The sequence below is a fragment of the Centruroides sculpturatus genome, unplaced genomic scaffold, assembly GCF_000671375.1.
Source record: "Centruroides sculpturatus isolate CEXI.00-Female unplaced genomic scaffold, Cexi_2.0 scaffold513, whole genome shotgun sequence".
In the NCBI taxonomy this organism is placed as follows: domain Eukaryota; kingdom Metazoa; phylum Arthropoda; class Arachnida; order Scorpiones; family Buthidae; genus Centruroides; species Centruroides sculpturatus.
The window spans coordinates 58,281-74,572 of NW_019384769.1; the positions used below are offsets into that span (position 1 = coordinate 58,281).

Consider the following 16,292-nt stretch of genomic DNA (forward strand, 5'->3'; position numbering starts at 1 on the left):
TCTCGGATCTCACAATTTTATGGAGAATTTTTTGATTTATCTAAATTACGTAGAGAATTGCAATATTTATATTCGTGTCCGGACTATATTGGCAAGTCACTCTTAGACATAAAAAATATTATGATTAATGACGACCTAAACAAAGATGTACTAAAAGAATTATATGATTTAATATCATTAATTTTTACGATACCATCTACGAGTGCGTCTGTTGAGCGCAGTTTTTCAACCATGAAGCTAATTCATACATTCGCAAGGAACACTCAGTCCGAGGAAAGATTGTCGGCACTAGCCTTGCTTTCGATAGAAAAAGAACTTTTAAATACGTTGATGAATCAAGGACAAGTGACTTTTATGATAAAGTAATTAACGACTTTGCGGAAAAAAATCGCCGAATAGAGTTAATTTATAGAAAATAAAAAAACAAGTTTTTTTATTATTGCATTATGTCAATTTGTATTATGTGTGTGTTATTTGTATTTTAAAATTAAAATAAATAAATAGTNGTGTAGTATAGAAATTTGTAATAAGATACATAATGCGGTTATAATAAAATATTGTGCGATTATTTTCATATAATTAAAATTAATATTTATTTTTTAGAGAATACGAGGAAAGCGGCGCTGCCAACGCTTCTAATGACGGCACGCCCCTGGTGTTCAGTCCTAAGGTCAGAGTTCACTTCTTAGAATGACTGTGGGTGGTACTCTCCCCTACCTGACTTCAGTGAGTTGGCTGTTTTGCCTGTTTGTAGAAGAGGGTCGCCATTTTGTATTTTATTCTGACTCGGTTCTCGGTCCCCTGACTACAAGTCTGGATTTTTTTGTGCAAATGATTTGGGCAGCTAATACTCTGTGCCAAATATCAACTCTCGACATGTACTCCTTCATACCTCTATGCTGGTAAGAACATAGGGCAGTACAATTTTATAAACAAGACATAGTCTTGTCAATAACAGTAGTCAAATAGCAAATATAATACTCATAAATTAAAAACTTGCACACAAACACAAACTATTACACACCCAGGAGTCATATTACAAATACATGCCTGAGAGTCATAGAAAACAACAAACTAGACATCACATTCATTAACAAACAAAATAAAATCATATATATCATGGACATACAAACAACAATTACATTACAATTACAAAATACATACACAAACAAAATTAGTAAATACTCAGAACATTGTGCCAGTAGTCCGTTTTTGCACAATCATCATACAACCTAGATTACACAGAAATTTCAAAATATTAGGGCTTCACAACAGCAAATAGATCACTCTACAAAAGACTGCTATATGAAACATGTCATATAGTTAGGAGATTTTTAAACATAGGTACATATACAAACAGCATATAAATAAAACATTTGCTTTCTGTAGTTATATCTTGACTTTGATCTGGTATAGCACTATGCACTAGTATATACACCATGTAGGAAATAAAACAATGATAAAAAAAATTTGCTACTTTTGATACCTTAATGTAGTTGAGACAGAATTGTTAGACAAAGATAAAGCAGAATGTTTGAGACACAATTCTCTCTCTTTAACATTCTGCTTTAACTATTTCACATATTTTATAATTACGGCTACAATAAATTGCTAATGAAAATAAAGCAAAAGAAATGGGCAAAAACAGAATGCTTGATGCAATACCTTCTAAACTGCATAATGATTGTATGTCATGTTTTTAAAGACAAATTCAGAGGTATAGGGTTAAATGAAGTGCAGTGAGGGTTATGTGAAAGTTTTATTTACATTTCAAAAATTCTCTGCAGAGTGTAGATGCTGTGATTTATACACAGGAAATTATCAGAGGCGTGCCGTGACATTTGATGACAGGGAAACTGTATTTCTGTAAGAAGCTGACTTCCAGGGGCAATCAGTTAATTGCGCGTCAGTGATGGTCTAGGGTCTATTCATATTTGTTTGTTTGATAAGCCAGTAAAAACCGTAGACTTCTCTAAATGTATTTTTAATATCACAATTACATTCTAAATTGCTAACCATGATATAAGGGCTAAAATTAAAAATAAAATTATAAAAACTTACTTGGTGAAATAAACTGTGTGGTGAATATACCTGGCACAAAATATTCTTCAATTGTTATGAATATACTTTTAAAAAAAATTATAATTAAATATAGCTTTGTAAAGAAACGTACATAAAAATATAAACTATTCTTTACTTTTTAAATCTTAAAACAATACACTTAGTCAAATAGCTCCCTACCAGTGGCTAATGAATGGAATCAGAGACAGTCATGGTAGGTGTGCAGTGCATGCATGCATGCAGGCTGCCAAATCCTGAGGGTACTGATACTGGTCAATGTGAAATGCCTCTTTTGTCCATCACTAGTATACCTCAAAGGATGCAACAGGTTGTAAATTTTAAACATTTCTCACCATAGCTATAAAAATCTAAATATGTTAAACTTAATAGATTATCTGTCATTTGTTTTCTAACTAATTCATTTTAGGACCAGGTGTCCATGGAAATTTCCAAAATTTACAACTTTTTGGTCATTCTCATTGAACTGGAAAAATTTCTGTCTTTATTACATCTAATATTATGAAGAAATCAGTCCCCGCTGTACTTGGCTAGAGATTGATTTAGTTAAGCTTTTAGGTAAAATTCCGGCTCTTTCAGCAGGGCTTTATTTAGGTCCCTAATTCCCTAATCTCTTAATTATTTAACTACTTAAGTAGAAATAAGTTGAAACCGGTTACTTTGTACTTGAATATTTGTAGTCTTAGGAAAGAAGTGGAAAGACAAATTTTTATGACAATAATACATAAATCGTAAATTTAAGGAAAATAAATTCTAGAGCTTTTTTTGTACCTTATGCATCTCATTCATTAAATTTACTTGTAAATGATGCTGCCAAAGTAACAATTAATTTTTTAACATTGTACAAAAATTTTACACTTTTTTCCCTGCATCCCGTTATAGATGGGACATATGAAATCGTAATATCACTGGTTTAACATTGAAATCCGTAAGTAATATAAAATCGGAGAGCAGAATAAATATATCAAATATTTTAATAGATTTTTTAAACTCCCGTCAACTATACGGAACTATCGTAAAAACGTACTGGTAAATTCTTATTGGTTGGGTTAAGTTATAAATCTACTCGTTATTCACATCATCGGGTGAGGGCAGCCAAATATCTAGCAGGCAGGTGGATAGCCCAGAAATGGTTACTGGATAGAATCATTGTAAGCATTATACGAGGCGTGTTTTTAAAGTAAGTACCGTTTTGAAATATAAAAAAAACAAGCAAACATTTTTAACAAAATTTTTATTTATGTGAAAGCCCATATTTTACACTACTTTTCTACATAATTCCCATTAATATTGAGACACTTATCGTATCTTGGGACCAGCTTTTGTATTCCATCCTCAAAGAATGTTGCCGCCTGATGAGACAACCAGTGCAGAACGGTCGTTTTGACTTCGTCGTGATTGTTATGGCGCTGCCCTGCCAGATGCTTCTTCAAATGCAGAAACAAATGATAGTCACTCGGCGCTAGGTCGGGACTGTATGGAGGGTGGTCTAATTGTTCCCAGCCAAATGATGTGATTAGGTCTTGAGTTTGATTTGCCGTATGTGGACGAGCATTATCGTGGAGCAAAACGACACCCTTGCTCAGTAAGCCCCGCCTTTTGTTTTGTATTGCACGGCGCAGTTTTTTTAAAGTCTCGCAGTATGCAGCTGAATTGATTGTTTCACGATGAGGCAAAAAATCAACAAGCAACACTCCGTATCTGTCCCAAAACACCGTGCACATGATTTTCTGAGCAGAAATTGTTTGCTTGAACTTGACTTTCCTTGGAGATGATGAATGTCGCCATTCCATGGATTGTTGCTTTGATTCCGGTGTAACGTAGGCTACCCACGTTTCATCGCCTGTAACAATACGACTTAAAAAATCATCTCCTTCGTCACTGTAGCGCTCAAGAAAAGTCAATGCACTGGCCAAACGTTTGGTTTTGTGCTCCTCCGTCAACATTTTCGGCACCCAACGGGAACACAACTTCCGATAATTTAATCGTCCGGTCACAATTTCATAGAGAACACTTCTTGAAACTGCAGGAAACTCTTTAGATAAAGATGAAATCGTGAATCGTCTGTTCTCTTTCACTCTACAGTCCACTTTTTCAATCAAATCGTCGATAATGACTGAAGGTCGCCCACTTCGTTCCTCATCGTGAATGTTTGTGCGGCCATTACTAAAGGCCCTAACCCATTTTCGTACCATTCCTTCACTCATAACGCTTTCACCATAAACTTCACTGATTTGGCGATGAATTTCAGCCGCTTTCGAGCCTTTAGCACTGAGAAAACGAATAACGGCACGCACTTCGCAGTCGGCGGGATTCTCAATGAGCGGCGGCATTTCAATAACACACAAACAACAGTAAACACAGTCGATTGGCTCCGTAATGGCGTTTGTGGCTTCCCAGCAGATGTAGGTACACAGCGCGCATGCGCTAAGTGCCGACTGCAGCGCTCCAGTGGCGTTATATTAAAACGGTACTTACTTTAAAAACACGCCTCGTACAATATTTCAGTGTGTAGCTTCCATCAGCCAAACCAGCTGAGGTTGGTGCTATGTAAAGTGCAGTGGCGTGCCGTCATTAGAAGTGTTGGAAGCGCCGCTTCCCTCGTATTCTCTAAAAAATAAATAAATATTAATTTTAATTATATGAAAATAATCGCACAGTATTTTATTATAACCGCATTACGTATCTTATTACAAATTTCTATACTACACGTGGAAAAAAAAAATTGCTATTGTATATTAGAATATTAGTGGCGGAGTGGAATCTCCTGTATTTTCAGATTACGAAAAGCCAGATTTGCGCATGCGCTTTACAGAGCACCAACCTCACCCGGTTTAGCCGGTGGAAGCCTACGACCTTGGGTGAAAGCTGCACACATATAAAGATTACAATTCTATCAAGGACCGGTTCTGGGCTGTTAGCCGCCTGCCCACTAGATATTTCGATTACGTGAATAACGAGTAGATTTATAACTTAACCCAACCGATAAGAATTTACTGGTATGTTTTTACGATAGTTCTGTATAGTTGACAGGAGTTTAAAAAATCCATTAAAATATTTGATATATTTATTCCGCTCTCCGATTTTATATTACTCACGGATTTCGATGTTAAACCAGTGATATTACGATTTCGTACATCCCATCTTTAAGGGGATGTAGAAAAAAACGTGTACAATTCTTGTATAATGTTAAAAAATTAACCGTTACTTCGACAGCGTCATTTACAACTAAATTTAATGAATGAGAGAGATGCACCAGGTACAGAAAAAGCTCTAGAATTTATTTTCCTTAAATTTACGATTTATGTATCCGTTTGTCATAAAAATTTGTCTTTCCACTTTTTTCCCGAGACTACAAATATTCGAGTACAAAGTAACCGGTTTCGACTTATTTCTACTTAAGAAGTAGTTAAATAATTAAGCGATTAGGGAATTGGGGACATAAACAAAACCCTGATGAAAGAGCCGGAATTTTACTTAAACAAAAGCCTAACCGGACCAATATCTAGCCGAGTACAGTGGGACTGATTTCTTCGTAATATTAGATGTAATAAAGACAGAAATTTTTCCAGTTCAATGAAAGTGACTAAAAGTTGTAAATTTTGGAAATTTCCGTGGACAACACCTGGTCCTAAAACGAATTAGTTAGAAAACAAAAGACGGACAATCTATTAAGTTTAACATATTTAGACTTTTACAGCTATGGTGAGAAACGTTTAAAATTTACAAGAACCCTGTCGCGTCTTTTGAGGTATATTAGTGATGCGACAAAAGAAACATTTGACATTGCCAAATCCCGAGGGTATCGGCACCCTCGGGATTTGGCAGCCCGCGTGCATGTACAGTACACACCGCACACCTAGCAGGACCGTCTCTGATTCCACTCGTAGGGAGCTATTTGACTAAGTGATTAAGATTTAAAGAGTAAAGAATATTTTATGTTATTTTCATGTACGTTTCATTACAAAGTTATATTTAATTATAATTTTCTTTAAAAGTATATTCATACAATTGAAGAATGTTTTGTACCAGGTATGTATATCCACCACACATTTTATTTCACCAAGTAAGTTTTTATAATTTTATTTTTAATTTTAGCCCTTATATCGTGGCTAGCGATTCGGAATGTAATTGCGATATTGAAAATTTATTTTAAAAAAGTTTTGGCTCGAGATCATATAATGAAAAAGAAAACATTATTAAAAGAGAAAGGCCAATGCCTAAGTTAAATATAAACACTTCAATAAAAAAATTTGTTCGACATTTTCACGATAAAATGGCTCTGTAAATGCATAAAAATGCATTTACAGAGTGAAATTAGTGTGTGGAATAAGAATGTCTTTGACAATTTAGCTGGCAAAAGACACGAAAAATCGTCGATTCTTTCGTATTTGAAGCAATTTGGAAATCGAAGCGGAATAGAATTTAACATTAGTAAATAATATAAAATAAATATTGAAAATTATAACGAGATAGTTACGGTTAATAGATATATTATATCTAAATAAATAGATGTTATATGTTTTTATCAAAGCAAGAATTGGCATTTAGAGGGCATATGGAATATATTGGATCTAATAACAGAGGTAATTATAATGAACTTGTTTATTAAGTACGTCAGATAAATAATCTATTAAAAATACATTTAAAGAAAGAATTAACTGATTGCCCCTGGATGTCGGCTTCTTATAAAAACACAGCTTCCCTATCATCAAATGTCATGGCACGCCCCTGGTAAAGTGCATGTGTGAATGCGTATAATCTGGCTGCTTGGAAGCCGACCCAGTTTCGACAATACAGCGCTTCCATTCCGCCACTTATATTCAAATATGCAATAGCAATCTTATCGTTTTTTTTCACATGTAGTATAGAAATTTGTAATAAGATACATAATGCAGTTATAATAAAATATTACAAATCTCCTAATCCAGATACTGGTATTTTGCATAAAATCGTACTTACTAAACCTTAAGAAGTACCAGACAATAAAAGTTTAGTAAGTATGATTTTATAAATAAAATATGAATTTTAATTAATTCAAAGTATGTTAAAATATGAAAATAATTGCACAATATGTATTTATATTTTAGAAAATACATTTTTATAAACTAATTCCTCTATTCCAAGGACAGAATGCCACTAGAAATTATAGTAGTTTTAATAAAGAATAGCAATTATTATAAAATAAATGTGTAATGATAGAACATTTAGAATAAATTTTTAATTGTATCAGTAGGAAATCTTATGGTATACTGATTTATACTTACACCTGATTTTTATTTCAGGAAATCTGCCTTAGGAAAATCAATATACTATAGGTAGATATAAGCACTGTTCTATTTATAAAGATTAATTATAAATTTCTAAATATTTATTTCTAAAATAGAACCTACTTGGAGCACTCTTCTTAATGATTTCCAGGTTAAAACTACTGCTACAGTGAAATTTTTTCATGCTATTTCTGACAACAATACAATTTTTTAACTCTGGATTTTCAACTAACATTCCTTTATAACCAGCAACACGAATTTGGAAGGCACAAGCTCTATATTGTTTCTTATGATTTAAATTATTTTTACTAAGTGATTCATTTATCAAATAAATAAAAATATTAAAATAAAATATTTATAATTTTAGCATTCACTGAATTTCTTAAAATTTAAACATATAATAAATTAAATAATACTTAAACTTTAATTTGAACCTTTTACAAATAAATGCAGAAATTGTTTCATTTAATTATTAGCAACTGAATTTATATGCAACAATATTCTGTATTTTCATCACATATATTTATTAAATTACACACACTAATTTACTAACATATTATCAATTTTTTTTAATTTTTAAATACAATCACACTGTTTTTAGCATTAGCATGTCTCAAAACATGCAAGTTAAAATCTATCTTATAAAATTCCATTATTTATCTGTAGCTGCTTCCTAGAATTTAAACCTTTATCATTCTAATACTGTTGATTCTTAAAATCTATCTTCAGAAACATCAACAATCAAAATAAAAAGAACAAATCGCATCTCAAGAATATTAATCACAAAATGAAAAGTATCCATTCCACTATCATCATCGTTTAACAAAAAATAATTGTCTTTCTCTCCTAAACATTTCTAAAAATAACCCTCCACTCCTGCTATAAACCTCAACAGGTATTTTTATTACTTTCCTTTTGATCCTCCTCCTCTTCTAACCTTGATATTACTCCTATCCCATTCCTAAGGCCCAATACAAACTGGTTTTTATGTCATACAACTGCTTTCAACTACTCTGATGGTTGCCACTAGTCAGCAAATGAAAATACCCAACAAGTTGGATATGCTTTTTGTCAAATGAACTGACCTTGAGTCTATGGGCTAGTACACATTAGGCATTGTGTGCTGCATTAAATGTGTGTTAGCAGCATACACACCGTGCATTTAGCTCAGTGTTTGATGACCAATCATACTGGCTCAGTTTGGAAATGGACGCAAAAGTAATTGCTTGTGTGTGGCTCCTCTATTGTCGCTATAAAAGACGATGGCAGAGGCAAAGAGAATTTTGGGTGCACCCAATATTACAAGATAGACTGGCACATGGAATGTTTGTGACATTGTATCCAAAACTAAGACAATATGAACCCAAGTTTTTTAATTATTTTAGAATGTCTATAAAATCATTTGACGATGACTGGTCTCTTTTGGATTTCATCAATAAATAGATCAGTATCGAAATGATTGTTCTCCATTTCAGCCAATGTGCATCCACTCTATCCAAAAGCGCGCGATCAAATGTACAACAAAATGGCAGCACAGTATCTCAAAGCACGCGGCTGACACCTGCAAAACGTGCGTTCTAACCAAAATCTATCAACATGTGTTTGGCCAGAAACGCGCGTTTGCATGTGTATACCTATGCAGACCTCTTGGTTCTTTAAAATGCATGTTACCAAAGCACACACTTCAAAACACCTAATGTGTACTAGCCCTACCACTGGATGATCTACAATCACCAGCTTGATTGCAGACAAATTTGCTTTGTTGTTGGAGACCAGTTTGTTTCAATATAGATTTTAAAACTAGTTTGTGCGATAAAACTACTGCTAACATTATGTTGCTTGAAACTGTAATGTGCATGAATTTGCATTATTTGAACAAAATTGCCACTTGTTATCAACCTCAACTCAATAATTTGCAAATGTGTTGCATAAAATCTAATCTGTCAGATATTTTGCTCATTGGTGTATCATTGAACTAATCAATGACAAGAGTGAACTTTTGTTAGATTGCATTCTCACCACTCTTGAGAAATAAATGCTCTTGCACAAGCTCAGAATAACTTGTAAGTCATATTCCAGTGCATTGTGTAAACATCTGAATCATCAATAAATCTTGTTGGAGTGTTTCTGAGTACAACAAAATGTTGGTAGTAGTTATATCATATAAACCAGCCTTTTCTTTCCAGCAGTTTTTTCTTTCTTTTTTTCCAATCATCCATTTCAATGCATTTAGTAAAACGTTGCAGTCCTTATTACTGAGGACTATTCTTTTTAATTCATCTTCATAAATCTAGATTTTTTTTCTGTATATTGAACATTTCCCATCTGACATTTATTTTTTTATCATATCCTTCTGTGTCAAAGCCACTGTGTTACCACTTTAGTCCCTTTTATACTTTTAATCTTTCCCCAAGAGCCTCACATAACCCTAATGTACATTACTTTCATCCATCTTCTCTTTAAATAAAAGCACATTATATATATATATATCTGCATTTCCACTATCTTCTTTTTTCATTCCTCAGGACACCAAAACCATCCTATTTATTTTAAATACAATTTTTACTTATCTTTTCCTCTACATCTACAAAATGCATCACAATACTAAATTTATCATTAAATTAAAATAAAACTTCTCCAGAAACTGGGATATATTATATTGTACAAAAATTCACTATCTTTATATTCACCCAGCTGATTTTTCCAAAAACATTTATTTTTTTTCAGAAAAATCAGCTGGGTGAATATGATCTACTTCTAAGATCTGCTTCAGGTAAAAAAAATTTTTAAAATGTTTGAAATGTGAAAATGACAAGAGTCATTTTCACATTTCAAACATTTTATCATTATCAAGAGTCCACAGATTTAATATTAGAACATCAAAATGTTAGAGGTTCCACCTGTTTAAAATTTTTACTTGAAGCAAGTCTTAGAAGTAGACCAAAAACATTTTTTTTTTTTTTTTGGAAAAATCAGCTGGGTGAATATAAAAGTAGTGAATTTTTGTAAAAATTTATCATTCTCAATTCAAAGCATACTGACCTATAATTTCCTTAGGATGTATTTTATTTAAATGAGACTAAGATTTTCTTAATTCTTTAATAATCATATTTAGATGACATAATATGTATATTTTAATCATAACCACAATGATAATTTTCATTCATGCTCCTCTAGTCTCACACCCCATTAAAGAGCAATGTCATAGTTTGAGAACCACTGACTTAATGAAATATTTAGTTGTTATGAAAAAATCTACACTATTTAGGCTATAGATAAAAACAATGTAGAATGATTTTTTTTTAATGACAACTGTCTACTTTAGTATCAACATCAATTTTCAGCAGCTTAGATTTAAAAAATGGTTGTGCAAGAAAAGATCCTTTCCATTGTACAGTCATTATCATCATGTGTAAGTTATGTAACTGTTTAAATCCTTATGATCAGTAAATAAGCAACTGTGAACTTAATATAAGGGAATTCAATTATGGACTAGGAAAGTGATATGAAGTAAATATAGAATAACTGCAGCTTAGAAGTATGGCCAATTTTAAATGATGTAATAAGTGAATTCTCCACTTAATATCCACATACATAAATATAATGATAGAATAAAATAAAATAAATAAATGAAAACTCTGCTAACTGTGCCACTATGCTATATCATCAAAAACAGAACTTTGACTTTATTTCATTTAAAATGTTCATTACATTTTTACTAAATGGCATCTTATCCAAAGTATTTTTTTCTTTCTCAATTTTGATTCCTTAAAGATGATCATAACATGTTATGTCTGTTGAAATTTTGGAACATTGGCTCTTTTCAGCTCTTCACACAAAAATGACTGCTGACCCCTGCCTTAAATGTTCTAAACCCCACCCTAAATGGTTCTTTTTAATACTCTAATCAGGGGGTCACCAAACTTTTTTAACCGTCGACCCCCAACCACTTTCCAAAGCCTCACATTGACCCCCACCGTAAAGTTTTATTACAAGTGTACGTGTATAAGCAAAATAAAAAAAAAAAAAGGTTGTGACCCCTTAGCCGCATCAATCCCATAATCGACCCCCTAGTCACATCGCCCCCCATTGATGTTGCATCGATATCGACCATTTTGGCGACCCCTGCTCTAATCAGTCATTATTGGATTTTGCCATATTTATTTAATTTCTATCTACTCGGCATTGATCAACTTTACGCTGGGGTGTCGGCAATACAATAACTTGCTATACAGTTTGACTGACGGTGAGCACTCTTGACAGCTACTTATCCCTCACCGTCATTGATCAACTTTTTCATAATTCTACCAATGGTATTGAAATAAATAACAATCTTTCACTACATACTATTCGCAGATGATCTAGTAATACTAGCTCCCACCAAAATATCATTACAAAGAAAAATTAACTTTCAACAGTGGACTAGTCAAACCTGTTTCTTCCCCAGGTAGTGGAGAATAAACGTGGAAAATTTTAGAAGTATTTTTTAAATCATTATTTCTCATTACTTTTTCGGAAAAAGATTTTGTAAACAGTTATGTCTAGTAAAGAAAAGTCTTTTTTTAATGTTACATAATTAATTTTCTATGTAAATGGTTTTTTGTGGTAGTTATAGGCTAAATTTTGGCAATACCTCTCAAAATTGCTTGACTATAGTCGTCCTTCACCACTGCCACATGATCGCCCTTGATGACTATAGTCGTCAGTCACTGCTGAGTGGTTAACCAGCTAAATCTTTATTTTAAATCAATTCACTTAGTAATAAATCCAGCTAAAACCAACATTATTATTTTTCCCAATAATAGCAAAATATCTGAAAAAGAAACTAAAATATACCATGACAATACTCTACTACAAACAGTTAATGAAGTAAACTATCTGGGTGTCGTCTTTGATTGGAACGTAACCTTCAAAGCTCAAATCTCAAGAATCAACATCAAAGTAAAGCAGGCTATCGACAACCTTCTATTTCTATGCTCAATCCTGAAAACCTCTAATTTGAATATCCATATGAAACTATACAATTCTATAATCAACCCTATTATTTACTATGCAAGCCCTATCTGGAGTCTGGATTATTTATATAAACTCAAGTCATTTCATATCTATTTCCTATGTAAATTATTCCATCTAGAAAGAACAATTCCCAGTTATGCTCTCTGACATGAAACAAATCGTATCTGGTCATTTCCCCTGCTATTAAAACGTATAATTAAATTTTATTATAAACTCAAATTCAAAAGTGACAATAATATAACTTTCCTACATCAAGAAATAATCAAGCAGAGCAGAAACGTAAATTACAAGCAGCTTTGGCAATACAAATTATGTAAAATTTTGAACTCATTTGGCATATCAGAACTATTATTTAAAGATATCATTCAGGATTGGAAATATGGCTATACTCTTCTATTAAACTCTGCCATATCTCAATCTATAAATAAAGATCAAATTAAGATAAAAATAAAGATCAAATATCTCAATCTATAAATAAAGATCTCTTTAAACCATAGTAATTATCATCCCTGGTACACCAACTTATTCGAAATCACATCTTCTCAGCCGTATATGTGGCCACCAATTGATTTGAATGTGAAACGACTAATAATCCAACTATGCCTTAACAAAATATTCTCTCTTTGTCAATAATATCTACATAAACTTTTCAATTTGTTGTTTATGTCAATCTGAAGACTTCTCAGCATTCCACCTTCTACAAAACTGCCAAGAACTTACAAATATGCATGAACAATATATCATATGAATATGTAACTATAGATCACCTCTTAAACTATCAATCGATAACTTTAATAAATTTAACTTTCTCAATAAAAAGGATCTATATAAAATTTATAATTACTTTGTTAAAATCACAGAAAAAAAAATTAAATAAATGTTAAATTAATAGTAAATAAAAATCATTATAAAACTTAAATGTCCTAATACGGTATTTTTTACTTATTCTGTTCATGTCTATAAGATATAAGGCAAAATGACTGTACAGTTCTGTTAAATTATGACTGTTGTATTATCAATATAATATTTTTGTAAACTAAAATTGTTAACTAATATCATCTTTATGTATTACCCCCTGTAACAGGGAAATCTCTCCCTTTCACTAATATATTTGAATTGAATATTGGTCAAATATTTTTACAATTTTTTAAATCATTTAATTCACAAATGATTTAACAATTGATATAAATAAATTAAATTCATATTATAATGCTATTGCTCTTAAAAAATTAACATAAAATAAATCTTACCTTATTTACAAAATCTGATGATATCATACCAACTCCATCAGTAAATATATATGGTGGAAAATTTTTATCTTCTCTTTCACAAGTGATATCTGGTGTACTTTGTATGTTAAATTCATTTATTTTCAAATAAAAAGCTTCTTCGGAATTTGAAAAACATTGTCCTATACGAGCCATTAATTTGGCTACATTGTTGATTTCACTAAAATCACCTAACCACTTAATAATAGATTCAGATGTATTTCCATCATTATCTGATGCATACATCCATATTCCATGATCTCTCAATTGGCTAGGTGATGCTCCAAGAAATTTATAATGTCTTCCTGCTATCTTTATACCATTATTAAGATATTTTCCAACAGTGCTTTTCAAAAATTGATGTGCATTGTTTTTTGTAAGACCAAATGTAAGCTTATTGAGATTATCATCTCTAATTGAGACTCTCAGTGAAAACTCTGGATCATAATGACGAAGTACTCTATTTTCAAAATGTTGTTGTAATGGAAGACATAAAATTCTTGATGGTGTTATAAAAACTCTTCTTATTAAACATAATCCATCTATTTTATCATCATCATCTTCATCATCAATATTACAGAAATATTGAAATAATATCTTTATTACTTGAGGGAAAAAAAGTATAACACCTTTTTCTAAACAGTTATAAAATTCAAATATTGCTTTCTCTAAAGCCTCAGAATTATGTTCTTCATATATTTTTAATTGTTCGAATAAATCATTCCACTGAGAATAGTGATAAATTATCTGATCTGACATTTCAAAACTTCTTCCATTTAATGCTCTCCACGCATAATGGCATCTAAATGTGCTAAAGGGACAATGTATTTTGAAAAATTGCCATTCATGTTTATGAACTGTAGTATAGTATATATTTTCTGGTGAATATCGTTGATATAATCTATTAATTATATATCTAGATCTAAATTTATCAGGAATGCAAATCTTTACTACAGGACATTTACTCAAATTTTGCCCTTTAATTCTTAAATAAGATTTGTTACATATACATCCAATATCTGTAACTCTTTCCCAAAATTCAGTATTACAGATTTTATCTTTCAGTTTAGTATTAGCTACTATTGTTCTATTCAATTGTTTCTGTATTGAAATAAAAATTTTAGGAGGATAATGCAAATAAAAATATATAGAAATAAATGATTCGTTAGAATGATTTTCAATGATTATTCTCATAATATCATTATAATTAATAGTAAATCTGTATAATTGTGAGGTTTCTGAATAGCAATTATCATCATGTGGATAATAAAGAAATAATTCCAAACTTCTTTGATCATGCCAAAATGAACATGAAATTTCAATTTCACCTCGATTTTTTATTTCAAAATGCTGCATAAAACATCGAACTTTAATAAAAGTGCCAAATGATATACTTTCAATTTGAATATCTTCATGATTTTGATATTGTGTTTCAAAGTATTTTTCACTAAATTTTAATAAATAACTTAAGTCATCATTGCAATTATCTGATGGAAACTGTAAACACCATCTTTTAATTATCTCCATGTAGGAAGTAAAAACATTTAGGTTCAAATTTGTAATAATGCATTCAATTTCATATTGAAAGTTTCCACACTTTGTAGTAGATATTTCTTTTAATTGTCCAATTGTTAAAGAATGATTAGGTTCATCTTCAACAAAATTATTTAAAAATGATGTAAGATATGTTAAATGTTTATTTTCTTTTTCGTTGATTATTTTCTTTGAATGAAAAATAAATTTAAATTTCATTTTGTATACAATTCCTTCTTTCATAAAATGATAATGTTAAATATAATTTTTCTTAAAATTCTTCAGTATCTGTAAAATATAAAATTTATTACATTATATGATAAATTTAAAAACAATACATTATATTTATAATTGTATAATTTAATTTTAAATTCAATAAATTTTATTTTGACTGTACATATGTAGGATTTTTATTTCAATAGTGAACAGTCCTATGCTTAGCATTGTGAAATAATGCAATTTTCAGATCATGGTAGTAACCCATAAATATTTTTCAAAGCTAACCAAATTTCACAAAAATTATTATGTTTTGATAATGAAACAGATTCAAAACATGTCCCATCTAACTTTAAAAAGTTAGGACTACTCTAATATACAGTATATATAGATTACATTTTACAAATTTAATTGAGACATCAGATGTGCAGAACATGATGAAATGCACAAACGACATTCAAGGAAAATTTGTGGTAGAAAAGTATTATGGCAATAGCCACAAAATCATTACAATAAAACAGAGTAGAATCTTAACTAATCCTATACAGCATGTCAATAAAAATGGACATAGATAGCATTACATGTTCTCTTCTTGTGGCATCCAGTTTCCTGGTTGTGTTGTGGTTTTTCATATTAGCAATGCAAAAATTGACGTGAACAAGAGCTAGAAAGATCACAATTACAATGCTATTACTGTTCAAAAGGTATATCAGGTAGTGTAGCTGAGGAATGTGGCATGATGCCTGAATTAAAAGCATTATCACAGATAAAATGTATAAGATTCCCTAAGATGAGTCACAGTATTATGCATAGTACAGTGTCAGGGCCATGACAATCTCCTCCAAACTGGAAAGATAATAAAAAAGCATCATAATGTTTATAGACATATAAGTATATTGACAGTGTTCTG

The 16,292-nt window shown here is 31.2% G+C and overlaps 2 protein-coding genes across 2 annotated transcripts in view; both read right to left on the reverse strand.

The window, feature by feature from the left end:
- Positions 1–15,384, reverse strand: part of LOC111628944 (probable RNA-dependent RNA polymerase 1) — a 38,287-nt gene extending 22,903 nt beyond the window's left edge. Inside the window, exons 1-2 of the mRNA XM_023372802.1 lie at positions 13,616–15,384; positions 7,473–7,674 (exon numbers count right to left, since the gene is read on the reverse strand). Of these exons, the coding sequence (XP_023228570.1) occupies positions 7,473–7,674; positions 13,616–15,160 (1,747 nt within the window). The 5' untranslated portion in view covers positions 15,161–15,384. The remainder of the gene's footprint in view (positions 1–7,472; positions 7,675–13,615) is intronic.
- On the reverse strand, positions 3,228–4,531 carry LOC111628946 (histone-lysine N-methyltransferase SETMAR-like). Its single transcript, XM_023372803.1, has one exon. It carries the CDS (start codon positions 4,410–4,412, stop codon positions 3,342–3,344), a length of 1,071 nt encoding a protein of 356 aa, XP_023228571.1. The 5' UTR covers positions 4,413–4,531; the 3' UTR covers positions 3,228–3,341.
- Positions 15,385–16,292: the final 908 nt, after the last annotated feature.

Coding starts and splice junctions, on each gene's coding strand:
- LOC111628946 (XM_023372803.1), bottom strand. CDS start 4,412: ATGCCGCCGCTCATTGAGAATCCCGCCGACTGCGAAGTGCGTGCCGTT.